The sequence below is a fragment of the Macrosteles quadrilineatus genome, unplaced genomic scaffold (genome assembly GCF_028750875.1).
Source record: "Macrosteles quadrilineatus isolate MER2022 unplaced genomic scaffold, UCM_ALF_1.0 Scaffold_1__1_contigs__length_201487025, whole genome shotgun sequence".
NCBI lineage: Eukaryota > Metazoa > Arthropoda > Insecta > Hemiptera > Cicadellidae > Macrosteles > Macrosteles quadrilineatus.
The window spans coordinates 98,633,781-98,647,978 of NW_026542594.1; the positions used below are offsets into that span (position 1 = coordinate 98,633,781).

The window sequence follows — 14,198 nt, forward strand, 5'->3', positions numbered from 1 at the left end:
CCGCGGTGCGGAGGCGGTTCAGGTTGCTCGCACAACAGTTGTGTGATGAGTATTTTCAACAAATATCGAATTTTTTACCTAATTAAGAGGTATATGAAAATGTTTATGAACGGAGGATAGCATATTTTATAAAATTCTCTATATTAAAATTTAGAGTAGGCTATTTCTAATACTCCAAAATGTACTCGTTAATGAGCCAGAGATTTTTCGTGGGCAAAAGCAAGTACAAATAATGCATTACTACGTAATGCATACGAAACTGTGGCTTAAATGAACCTAAAAAATTGTATTTTCACTCCACTTTAAACTTAAAAATAAACAAATTAAGTTTTAAGATAATCGAACTGGCATCCCGAATGTTTTTGAAAAAGGGTGTATCTGCGATGTTGCTCGGACAGGGTGAGAGTGCAGACTGATTTTCGGCGTACCCCCACCCCTACAAAACCGGTTCAGAGCTACTCTAACCACCTACCCCCAGGCTTCACCAAGAAACGCACAAGCTCTAGTGGTAGTAAGGATTTAAGTGTGGCCAATATGCGAGGGGGGGGAGTGGGCTAAGTCTGGCTCACTTTTCTGACTCTATACATTTTGGGTCTAGTCAAGCCAAAAGTTTTTTTGCCATCACAGAAAACGTCTGCAAAGATGCTGATCAAAAATTGATGATTACAGGGCTATCAAGGGTGATAATCACGGTTTTGTTGTGAGTGCTACTTCCTTTTACTTTATTACCAAACAGTTGATATAGATTTTTTCATTGTTGTCTACACGGTATGGTGTTGGGAAATTATTGTGAATAAGACTAAGCTAAGTTATCTCTAAACACTGCGGAGGGCCCGCGGACGATGAGTGTCACTTCTGGTGCTGCCCAAGGTTCCATACTCGGCCCAGACCTCTGGAACGTCGCTTATGACAGCCTTCTGAGGTCTGAAATGCCTGAGGAAACGGTCTTGGTTGGGTACGCAGACGACGTTGCAGCTTTGATAGCTGCACGTAGCGTTGAGCTGGCTCAGCTAAAGCTAAACCGAGTTATGCGTACCATAAACGCATGGATGGCAGACCACGGTCTCTCGCTTGCTCTGAGCAAAACCGAGATCGTGATTTTGACAAAAAAACGGATTGACACCATCGTGCCGCCGTTGAGGGTGGGAGCCGTCGAGGTTCAAACTGTTCGTTCTGCCAAGTATCTTGGGGTCATGGTAGACAGCAAGCTTAGCTGGCGGGATCAGATCTTCCGTACAGCGGACAAGGCCGCTAGGGTGGTTTCTTCTCTTAGCCGGTTGATGGCCAATGTCGGAGGGCCTCGGCCCAGTCGTAGAAGGCTGTTAATGTCTTCTGTCCAGTCCGTACTCTTGTACGGTGCGGAGGTGTGGGCAGACCCACTAAATAAGGAGGCATTCAGGATGCGGCTCGCCCGAGTGCAGCGTCAGGCAGCACTGAGGGTAGCATCTGCCTACCGAACAGTGTCCGAGCCCGCCGTCCTGGTGATTGCTGGAGTCATCCCCGTCAAACTTTTGGCGGCGGAGAGAAAGGCAATTTACCGCCGTGGGGAGGACGAGGCACGAACAGAGGAACGCACCCGCACCTACCAGCTGTGGCAGGAGGGCTGGGAACAGGAGACACGGGGACTCTGGACCAGGCGACTGATACAGCAAGTCCAACCTTGGGTTGATCGGCGGTACGGAGAGGTGGACTTCTACCTCACCCAATTTCTGAAGGGGCACGGCTTTTTCCGGTCGTACCTGTTCAGGATGGGCAAAGCCGTGTCACCCGACTGCATATACTGCCCAGGCATTCTCGATGACGTGGAACATACATTTTTCCACTGCCAGCGCTGGGAAAGGCCCCGCCTGGAGGCTCAACAATTAATAGGACTGCTGTCGGTGGACACGGTCATACCGATTATGACGGAGGGTGAGGACAATTGGACCTGTGTGTCACATTATATCCAGGGTATTCTCCGCGTCAAGAAGATCGACCTTGACCAGGATGCGGTGTAGGTCATTAAGAATCTAAATGCCAGAAACGGTGCGAGCCCTGAGGGCTTAGGTCACATGTTGGCCTGACTTGAAGTAATGTGACAAACAATTCCAGGTCTGTGTGGACACAGACTCTGTTGGAACAGAGTAGAGGGGGTTTTTTAGTGAGTAGTCTGATAATTTTCAGGAGTCTCACACTACAGGCTGGCTACCTGTGTGCGTAAAAGCATTTTCCCTCCTCTCCCTAAAAAAAAAAAAAAAGTTATCTCTAAAACACAACCCACTTTTAAGATTGATTAAAGTCCATTTATAGAAAAAAAAGTTTAAGTACTTTTCATCTTTACATTTCTTGTAACCCATTGGTCGATTCATGAAGTACCAGAAACTCACCGGAAAACTTAATAGAAAATCTTTCTTGACATTTAACAAATGATTTACTTTTAATGTATTCTTCTACCATAAGTAATCTTTGAGCTTGCAGAAAATGATGTTGAATCTAATTTACAATGGAATCCTGATCACACCAAACCAAGCCATACGTCAAAGAAACAATCCATCAGCTGATCGGTAACGAGGTAAAGGAAGCAGTGCTGCCAAGTTAAGAGCTTGTTTCATGCATAAACAGTAACTCTGTATGCTTTTAGTTTTATAAAGAACACCATGTACCAATTGGAATACTAGAGTATTCCAATTTTTAATTTTAATAAAACAACAGTTTCTTTCTAATTAAAGCTTCTGATTTTAGTCTGACCCGATTTCAGCTTAGGACCCGAAAGCCAAGTTGACCCAACCTGACCTGAAGTATAAGTCTGGCCTGCAGACCTCTAGTTAATATGGTTGAAAAAATTTGTTTTCAATATTTTAAGAAGCTCTCACATCATTACATTATTGTTTATGTTTAACACTTTCAGTACCAGCTTCATTTTGACATTAAATAAACCAAACCACAGGAGGATTTTCTTGCTGTAACTGTAAAATGAATATTTCAAGTTGTAAGGAGCCCCTAAAAGTGTTTAGTTGTAGGGATTTTTTTTATTGTTTTTTTTTACACATGTGTTTTCTGTGACACTGACCTTGTACTGCCAGAGTCAGCTGAGACGACGGGGATCTGTGGTAGAGAGATGGGAGTATTCAACCCTCGAACTGCAGCATTCAGTGCGTTTCCTGCATACAGGTTCAACCGAAGTTGCTGTAAATAACAACTTTTTTAGAGGAGTGAGAAGCTCAGTTTTTGAGCCGAGCCTAGAATACAAGCTTGAGAGATCAAGCACAAAATCAGAAAGTAGAGCTTGAGCTGAGCTATTACTATTGTGATCGCATAACACGTCTGGGAAGTTTGCACGATCAAAAAATTAACGGCTTATGCTGCAAACACAGATGACGTCAATAACATTTCAGTAATTGCAGTGGATGATAGTGATGTCTAGTCAAACGCGGAAGATGTCCAGGAGAGACTATGACGACATTTCTACGATGGCGGGAGATGATAATGATGTCCACACAACTGGAGATATTCAGGATTTTGCCACACTCGCAAATAATGGTGATAACGTTTCTCTGACCGGAGAAGACGATGATGATGATGATGACTACATGATTCAATTAAAATCATTTCAAATTCTCTCTTTTTAGTCACAGAAAAATATGTACAATGAATAGTGTCTAATAAATAAATACCCCCGCCGCAGCAAACCTGCCGACTAAGCGAATTTCCATTTGTCTTAATTGATTTTCAATTAAATATATTTTAATAACATTAAGTTTAACGAGTACCTAGGTTTGCTGCTACAAGGAAACTAATAAAGTGTGTTTTTTTGTAAAATATTGATAGCTTAGTACAAAATAAATAAATTTGATCAAAATACAAAATAAAAAAGCAAACTACAATATTTTACAATATTCTCCATAAGAATAACATGGGAATTTTAAATTTACAATTTTTTAAATTTTCTCCGTTACTATTAACCGAACAAAAATACTTTTATATACTAAATTAATTGTTTTTTTTAAGCTCTTTAAAAAGGTCTAAAGAGAAATTGGGAAATTTTGTGTTTTGAGGGTCAAAAGTGAGAAAAACCAATTTTTACCCCATAAAACCCCCCGTAAAGCCCCGTTCCCATGGTCCGATCATGCTGGTTAGCGAACTCATTCAAGTTTATCCCGCTTTACACTTTTAAACCAAATTTCATCAAAATCGGACAAAAATTACTCAAGTTATCGCGTTCACGGACGTATATATACAGGGTGTCCCGGAACTCTCTACCAATATTTTAGGGCATTGTTCCTGGGTAAGAAACATATCTAAATATCATATTTAAATTGTCCGGAAGTCCTTAGTTACTCAGATAGCCGCCATTTTGTTTTTTTCACTTATTAATTTTTTTCTGAAAATTGGTTAAACATACGAAGTTGAAACTTTGCACAAACATTTATGACAACTAAACAAAGCTACAAAAAAATTATGACGATTTTTCAAATTCATAAAACAAAATGGCGGCTGTTTAAAATTTTGTTTCTTAAATTACTCGAAAACCGTTGATTTTACAAAAATTTTACAAGAATAACTTTTTTTAAGGCAATTTTATTACAAATCGATCGACGCCTTAATCTTTAAGATCGGACGAGTATTAACTGAGATATGGCAGTTTTAGTGATACGTGACCGCCGGATATTAGTTGCAGCGCATGCTGAAAGCGGTCACGTATCACTAAAACTGCCATATCTCAGTTAATACTCGTCCGATCTTAAAGATTAAGGCGTCGATCGATTTGTAATAAAATTGCCTTAAAAAAAGTTATTCTTGTAAAATTTTTGTAAAATCAACGGTTTTCGAGTAATTTAAGAAACAAAATTTTAAACAGCCGCCATTTTGTTTTATGAATTTGAAAAATCGTCATAATTTTTTTGTAGCTTTGTCTAGTTGTCATAAATGTTTGTGCAAAGTTTCAACTTCGTATGTTTAACCAATTTTCAGAAAAAAATTAATAAGTGAAAAAAACAAAATGGCGGCTATCTGAGTAACTAAGGACTTCCGGACAATTTAAATATGATATTTAGATATGTTTCTTACCCAGGAACAATGCCCTAAAATATTGGTAGAGAGTTCCGGGACACCCTGTATATATATACAGGGTGTCACAAAAAAGTGTGATGGGCTATACAGCACCTAATTCTACATGCAAAAATAAGTCAAAAATGAAGAATAAATTTTTTTGGATTTCGGCTTAGTTTAGCCGTAATCCGCCATTTTGTTTTTTGGGGAAAATATTTATTATTTCAAAATTCCTTTGAGATATTTTTACAAAACTTGGCAAAATTGTTAACACTATAGTAAGTAACATTTATAAAAAAAATTATTATTTTAACTTTCCAAATTTAAAAATGGCGGCCGTTTGAATTTTTTAATGCCAAATTTCATGAAAACCGGTACCTAAACCAATATTTTGTAAGACACAAAAGTTTTAGTATTTATTATGACATTATGACAAATCCAACAAAACAAAAATGAATAAAATCGGTTCATAAATAAAGAAGCTGTATTTATTTTAGTAATTTAGACTGAAATTACTTAATACGTTACATAAACTATTACATTACATTTAATACATTTTAATATTAATAATTTCAGTCTAAATTACTAAAATAAACACAGCTTCTTTATTTATGAACCGATTTTATTCATTTTTGTTTTGTTGGATTTGTCATAATAAATACTAAAACTTTTGTGCCTTACAAAATTTTGATTTAGGTACCGGTTTTCATGAAATTTGTCATTAAAAAATTCAAAAGGCCGCCATTTTTAAATTTGGAAAGTTAAAATAATATATTTTTTTATAAATGTTACTTACTATAGTGTAAACAATTTTGCCAAGTTTCGTAAAAATATCTGAAAGGGATTTTGAAATAATAAATATTTTCCCCAAAAAACAAAATGGCGGATTACGGCTAAACTAAGCCGAAATCAAAAAAATTTTATTCTTCATTTTTGACTTATTTTTGCATGTAGAATTAGGTCCTGTATAGCCCATCACACTTTTTTGTGACACCCTGTATATATAAGTCTATATATATATACATATATAAAAATTTGAACGAATGGTGTTTTTGGCCTCTGGGGACATCAAAATGAAAAAGTAAATCGGTCCCGGGTCTAGGTCTTACCGTGCCACCTACGGTAATAGCTACTTCCCTATAGGGAAATTCGCTAAAATGTTAAAATGATGCATTATCGCTAAACAAAATCATTGTCTTTTCAATACTAATGTAAAGTAGAATAAGTAACACCATATGAAATCTTCTTTTTTTACCATGATTTAATGTTACATTTTGTTATTCCAAAATTCATCCAAAGATCAATGAATAAAGAGACAATGAACGTAGATATTCCTTTTAGCAAATTTCCCTATAGGGAAGTAGCTTTTACCGTAGGTCTTATGGTAGGACCTAGGCCCGGGACCGAATTACTTTTTCATTTTGATGTCCCAAGAGGCCAAAAACACTATTCATTCAAATTTTTTTATAAAAATACAATTGTGAAAGCAAAAGGAAGTGTTTTATAAATATATATATATCTATATGTGTGTGTGTGTGTGTATGTCCGTGAACGCGATAGCTTGAGTAATTTTTGTCCGGTTTTGATAAAATTTGGTTTGAAGGTTGTAAGACGGGATAAACTTGAATGAGTTCGTAAACCAGCATGATTGGACCATGTGAACGGGGTTTAACTTTGTGGGAAAAAATGGAATGGGGTTTTCTCATTTTTACCCTTAAAACACAAAATTTATCAATTTTTCTCCAGACTTTTTTAAAGAGATCAAAAAACAAATAATTTACTATATCAATGTGTTTTTGTACAATTATTGGTTAGGGAGAAAATTCATAAAATTGCTCATTTAAAATTCCCATGTTATTCTTATGGAGAATATTGTAAAATATTGTAGTTGGCTTTTTTATGGATATATTTTGATCAAACTTGGAGGATTATTTTTTTATACTTAGCTGTTAATATTTTAAGAAAAATCACACTTTATAAGTTTTCCTATAGCAGCAAACCTAGGTACTCGTTAAACATAAATATTACTTTAATAGATTAGTTGAAAATCAATCCAGGTACATGGAAATTCGCTTAGTCGGCAGGTTTGCTGCAGCATTTCAAAAATTAAAACTACCTTCCATCAAGTTAAGTATTTAATAGTATTTATTATTTCAATCTTATTCAAACTATTCCAAACAAGTCAATCAAAATTCATTAACCAATGTTTATGTTTACAGTTTTATTGCAGTTTAAATTACAAATTCATTTCCATTATTAAATAATATCATGAAATGTTATTGAATTAAATCTATATATATAATACGCTAAGCCTCCCTCATTTTTAAACCGATTTTGATGATTAAAAATTTAAAAAATTGCCCTGATCTGTAGTTTTTCAAAGAGGTTTTCTATTTTTTGGAATCTTTATTAGTTTGGCCAGGATCTTCCATCAAAGTTGATTTTTCTCCCGTAAGGTTAACATGGGGGGAATCTAAATATTTAATTTAACACTTTGTCTCCACTAATTTAAGAGAACGGCTGCGCGTAGAAACTTGGTAGAGGTGTCCAAAGAAAGGTCTAGGTCTGTAGATGAGACATCAAAAGAAAAAAAAGTAAATTCCTTTGGGGCTCAGCCCCAGTGGCCTTTGAAGTTCCCTCCCTAGATTTGTTAACCTTATGCCCCCAGTACACTCTTGCCGAAGCAAGGCGAGTGTTTGCGAGTACGAGAGTGTACTCGGTGCGCTCGTCTTCTCTCGCCTTGATTTGGGTCGCCTCGCCTCGTGCTCGCCGGCACTCTGTCTGGAGTCGGTTTTTTGACACGAGTCAAAGGACACGAGACTGCACGAGTGGCGAGCGCTACTTCCACATCGAAGTTTGCCCATTTTGACTGCAAGACAAAGCGAGAGTGTACACGGTTACCTCGCATAACCTCTCGCCCGAATTACTCGGCGAGCGTCTCGGCGAGAGTGTACTGGAGGCATTATGGACATATGATTAAAATTTTTCACTACTTTTTAATGAAACAGCACAGCTGTTAATATTTAGATTTTATTTTAAACAACACGGATTATAGGGAGTTACTGAATTTGTCAAAAAGAAGTATTTGCAATTTGCAATGTTATTTTCTGATTTTAAATTTGATTTCTTCTGCATCATGTCATGTTTTGCATTATAACGTTACATTACAAAATCAGTAGAAAATCTTAATTTCACAGTAACACTTAACTAGGTGTACAATGCAGTTGTCTGCTTGCAATATTGAGGGGAGCCAGCATATTAATTCAATGTCAATGATATATTTGGTTCGCATAAATGGAATGCCTATTTACAGATTCTGAAGTCAATGGTACGTCTGGCTCACGTAGATGGATTGTTTACTTGAAGTATCCAAACTCAATGGTACATGTAAATGAATAGTCTACTTGCAGTATCCTAAATCAATGGTCCATTTATTTTGTTCACATAAATAAAATGCCTAATTGCAGTATCCAAAGTCAATGGTAGGCTTAGGCCTACTTCTGCTTCACTTATATGGGATGTCTATGTGCAGTATTCAAAGTCAATGATACGTCGGGTTCACGTCAACGAATTGTCTAATTGCAGTATCGAAACTATGAGTGTTATATTTGGTTCAAATTAATGGAATTTCTATTTGTAGACTGCAAATAGGAATTGCAGTACATATTCAAAGTCTACATTAATGGCACGTCTTGCTCACATAAAATACTGTATAAGTTATTTACAGTACCTATCCAAACGCAATATATGGTGCATCAGCCTAATTCCGGCAACCCTTATTATTGGTTATTCATTTTGTAGTAAATTATGCTCAATGCTTTTAATCCGATTGTTCTTCCCTTTTCCTCTGTACGGTTTGTAGTCAGCTATTTCAGACGATTCGTTGACTAACATAAGTTTCGACTCTTGTTTACCTTTTTATTGCTATCTCGAAAATAATGCCATGGCAACCAACTAACCCGTAAGGCCCATGTTAAATTTCTTAAAGTTTAAATTCACGTAGGGAAAAGTCCTGTGGTTAGTTTATCATTTCAGATTCATACCTTCCCATATGGTTGGTTACTATGACTGTGCTAAATTTTGTGCAGATCGCTTCAGCCGTTCAGGAGGAGTATTTGTAAAACAAAAGCAGGAGTTTAGTATAAGAGCTTCGCTCGCTCCGCTAAAAAATTGTTCTTATTGAATTATCTTATACTAGAGAACCCGTGCGGGCTCAATGAGCCGCATAGTATGAAACATAACGCCGAGGAAAACTGTATGCTTAAATTCGAGTAATTGTAGCTACATCTTAGTGTTGTTTAAATACTTGTTAGAAACTAGTTTTAAATATCTCTGTTTGCGTTGTCAAGGTTCACCTACATTATTTCTGCTCTCAGTTTTAAACTTCTAACGAAGGCTAAGCTTCAATTCGAGTTAACATGTTGCAACAAAGTTTTTCCAGCTTTGAGAATTGAAGAAAACTGTTGCCTTAGGCCTACTGATGACCTGTGTTTAGTAATTTAAGTTGGGTCATTTTATTTCTTTGATTTGATTGATACATCCCCTTAATCAAACAAATTTTCTTCATGTGAGGTGATACCAACCATTTCATGTGCTCCATTTTTTGCCAACTGGACTTTCATAGTCTGCTTTGAATATGCTAAAGCAGCAACACCAAACGTATTTTAACGTGTTGTCTGCCAGTCTCACGTTTTTCAGTGGAGTTTCTCTAAATACCTGTCACAACGTTTTGAAAGTATGGATTCATTTGTCGAAATAGGTTGGATAACTCTTGAAGCTATACGATTTGGATAGCAATTTTCGTTTTCTCTTTTTGAACAGCGTATATTATTTGCCTTTCCTAAATCATAAAAATAAACTTGACTGTAATAACTCGATCGTTGAATACATAAACACTAATTCATTCACTTATTTTTTGCCTAATATTGCCACTAAAACTTTCAATAGCAAATGAGTTGTTGAAACTTCTTATTTTTGACTTGAAGTGTCTGGACTCTGGATGGATTGTGTTGGTAAATTCAGTCAATAAACCTTGTATAAGATTTTCCGAGGAACTGGCAACATAACCTAGAAGTAAACAATGCATTTGCGTTTTAGCGAATTTTCCATATAGGGAATAAGCTATTACCGTAGTGCTTATGGTAAGACCTGGACCCAGGACCGATTTACTTTTTTGTTTTGAGGTCCCTAGAGGCCAAAAACACCATACGTTCAAATTCATATATATATTTATATATATGTGTGTTTTGTAGAGCTTAAAAAAACAAATAATTTAGTATATTGAAGCTTTATTGTGGGCCTAATGGTTACGGAGAAAATTCCAAAAAATTTTTAATTTAAAATTCCCATGTTATTTTTACAAAGAATATAGTCCAGGACCTGACTAGGGTTCTGTGTGCATGTCGTGTATAGAGAATTTTGCTTTTGCATTTCAATATAGGTGTCTTAGGAAGTGTTTTCCACTCGGGTGTCAAGTTCGCACCTGGTACGTTTTCGAGCTATGACGTCATAAAGATGGCGGCTCGGCAATTTTTAAATGCGTATATTTCGCAAACCGTTTAACGGATCGGTATGATTCTTTTTTTGTTTGAAAGATATTTTTACAAACTATCTAAATATCTAATTCCGTAAGCCCAAAATTTTACAATGAAATTGTGAGCGAACGGGAGGCCGTAGAAAGCTGGGAGAGGTCTCATTTTAAAGGTCTGGGCATGAAATTTTGGGGAAAATTATTCATTTTTCTTAATTATTCACCAAAAGGTTGTTACAGAATAAAATAATTCACATTTAAATAGCATGGGAATCTAATTTTATGTATTTTTATTTAGTGGAAACACAGCTGTGATTATATAAATTTAAGCAATTATAACCACACCTGAATGTGCATTATTTTGTTATTGTAAAATTGTTAGTGAAGTAGTAAACAAGACAAAGTGGAACTTAGATAAAATCTTTTGAACATACAATTTGATACTTTTAAACTAAATACTTTACTATGGATTGTTCTTTTGCACGGTAATGTTTTTGTATAATGTCGGAAGACTACCACCAGGTATACTCAATGCTACCACGCATAGGTATTGTTCCTCGAAATGAGAACAACAGGCACCTGATTTGGCACGATATTAATGGAAGAAGATTAAATGAGAATCGGATGAACATTAATTTATTCCTGTTTATAGATTACCACTTTTAAATGAGATTGCATTAGACAGCGTAGGACGAATGAACGATGTTCATTGTGGTATATTGCGCAATTTAATTTGGTGAAATTATGGCGCAAGGAACACAACCGAACCTTCACAAAAGTTGGCATTCATTTGAAAAACCCAGTTTTAACCATGGTCAACTTTATGTTGCTTTTAGATATGTAAAGAGGCCAGATGATCTTAAAATAGTACTAAAACCAAATAAAGACCAAGGAATCGACCAAAATGGATACCATACAACAAGTGTTGTTTCAGAGAGAATTTTGTTATAGAATTAGCATTTTACAATTTGGATGATGACATTATCTCTAAGCGTTTTTCTAAGAGAATTTGTCTATATTTAAAGAAATCCATATATATTTAATTAATAGTCATAAAGATTGTTAATGGAAAATGTTTCTTAGCTGTATTATGATTAGAAAGTTTATATTATAAAACACACCGCATGTCCTTTGGAATTTTTATTTTAAACAGAGCAGACATCAAAATGCATTATGCAGGTACTATGTAATAACTATTATACATATCATAATATACAAAAGTGTTAAATGATAATTCAAGGTAGGGTAACCCATGAGACTAATAATTTGTACAAAATAATTACTAGAATATAGGGGCTATTGCCCCTACAAGCCACTAGTCTTTTTTGTATTTACACATTTGTTGTAAACTTAATATTCACCGCACAATATTGAAAAACGTTGTTTTTATTGTTATTATATTTATTGTTTTGCTTATAATTTCTTAACCGCTGATAAAATCAAATACCACCCGTGGCAAAAGTTTCAGATAATTCTATACCCTTTCCAATGATACCAAACAATATGTGATTGGACCTAAAAATAAAGCAAAGAGATTGAATAAACCGTAAAAAAACACTGAAAGTGGTGTACGGTCCGGGAAAGATTTAGTCCTGGACATGACTAGGGTTCTGTGTGCATGTCGTGTATAGAGAATTTTGCTTTTGCATTTCAATATAGGTGTCTTAGGAAGTGTTTTCCACTCGGGTGTCAAGTCCGCGCCTGTTTCGTTTTCGAGCTATGACGTCATCAAAATGGCGGCTTGGGCAATTTTTAAATGCGTATATTTCGCATACCGTTTAACGGATCGTGGTGATTCTTTTTTTGTTTGAAAGATAATTTTACAGGAAATGTTTTTTGTATTTACACTTTTGTTGTCAACTTAATATTTATCTCACAATATTAAAAAACGTGGTTTTTAATGTCATTGTTTTTTAAATTTACCTCATAACTTGTTAAACGCTTATAGAATGAAATAACTACCCATTACAAAAGTTGAAGATAATTTTATGCCCTTTCCAACGATACCAAACAATTAATGTTTGAAACTAAAATTAAAGCCAAGAGATTAAATAAACCGTTAACAAACACTTAACATGTCAGAAAGTCCGGAAAATATTGCGGCTGGAACAATTCTTTAAATGCGTATATTTCGCATACTGGTTAAAGAACCGGGATGATTCTTTTTTTGTTTGTAAGATGTTTTTTAAGCCTATCATTTTTGTATTTACACCTTTGTTGTTAACCTACTATTCGTCAAAAAGTTATTAGCAAAAGTAAAATAAAAATAACAATTAAATGTACATTTATTAATATTGTGGGATAAATAGTAGGTTAACAACAAAAGTGTGAAGACAAAAAAGATAGGCTTAAAAAATATCTTACAAACAAAAAAAGAATCATCCCGGTTCGTTAACCATTATGCGAAATATACGCATTTAAAGAATTGTTCAAGCCGCAATATTTCCCGGACTTTCTAACATGTTACGTGTTAGTTAATGGTTTATTTAATCTCTTGGCTTTAATTTTAGTTTTAAACATTAATTGTTTGGTATCGTTGGAAAGGGCATAAAATCATCTACAACTTTTGTGATGGGTAGTTATTTCATTCTATAAGCGTTTAACAAGTTATGAGGAAACATTAAAAAACAATGACATTAAAAACCACGTTTTTTAATATTGTGAGATAAATATTAAGTTGACAACAAAAGTGTAAATACAAAAAACATTTCCTGTAAAATTATCTTTCAAACAAAAAAAGAATCACCCCGATCCGTTAAACGGTATGCGAAATATACGCATTTAAAAATTGCCCAAGCCGCCATTTTGATGACGTCATAGCTCGAAAACGAAACAGGCGCGGACTTGACACCCGAGTGGAAAACACTTCCTAAGACACCTATATTGAAATGCAAAAGCAAAATTCTCTATACACGACATGCACACAGAACCCTAGTCATGTCCAGGACTAAATCTTTCCCGGACCGTACACCACTTTCAGTGTTTTTTTACGGTTTATTCAATCTCTTTGCTTTATTTTTAGGTCCAATCACATATTGTTTGGTATGATTGGAAAGGGTATAGAATTATCTGAAACTTTTGCCACGGGTGGTATTTGATTTTATCAGCGGTTAAGAAATTATAAGCAAAACAATAAATATAATAACAATAAAAACAACGTTTTTCAATATTGTGCGGTGAATATTAAGTTTACAACAAATGTGTAAATACAAAAAAGATAGTTTGTAAAAATATCTTTCAAACAAAAAAAGAATCATACCGATCCGTTAAACGGTTTGCGAAATATACGCATTTAAAAATTGCCGAGCCACCATCTTTATGACGTCATAGCTCGAAAACGTACCAGGTGCGAACTTGACACCCGAGTGGAAAACACTTCCTAAGACACCTATATTGAAATGCAAAAGCAAAATTCTCTATACACGACATGCACACAGAACCCTAGTCAGGTCCTGGACTAATAAGTGAACTGTTGTAGTTTGCTTGTTTATGAACATATTTTGATAGAACATGTAAAATGCATTCATTTCTTACTAAACTATTAACATTTTACAACAAAAACACCATATTACCCTCCCTGTTGCAGCAAACCTAAGTACTTGTTAAACTAATTCTATTTAAATGGGGAATAAATGTGATA

The 14,198-nt window shown here is 35.2% G+C and overlaps 1 protein-coding gene across 2 annotated transcripts in view; it reads right to left on the bottom strand.

Moving 5' to 3' along the window:
• The window catches only part of LOC128994176 (E3 ubiquitin-protein ligase TRIM37-like), a 154,782-nt gene that overhangs the window by 67,150 nt on the left and 73,434 nt on the right, over positions 1-14,198 (bottom strand). For both annotated transcript variants that reach the window (XM_054418650.1, XM_054418575.1), the window contains exon 9: positions 3,050-3,165. In XM_054418650.1, the coding sequence (XP_054274625.1) occupies positions 3,050-3,165 (116 nt within the window). The remainder of the gene's footprint in view (positions 1-3,049; positions 3,166-14,198) is intronic.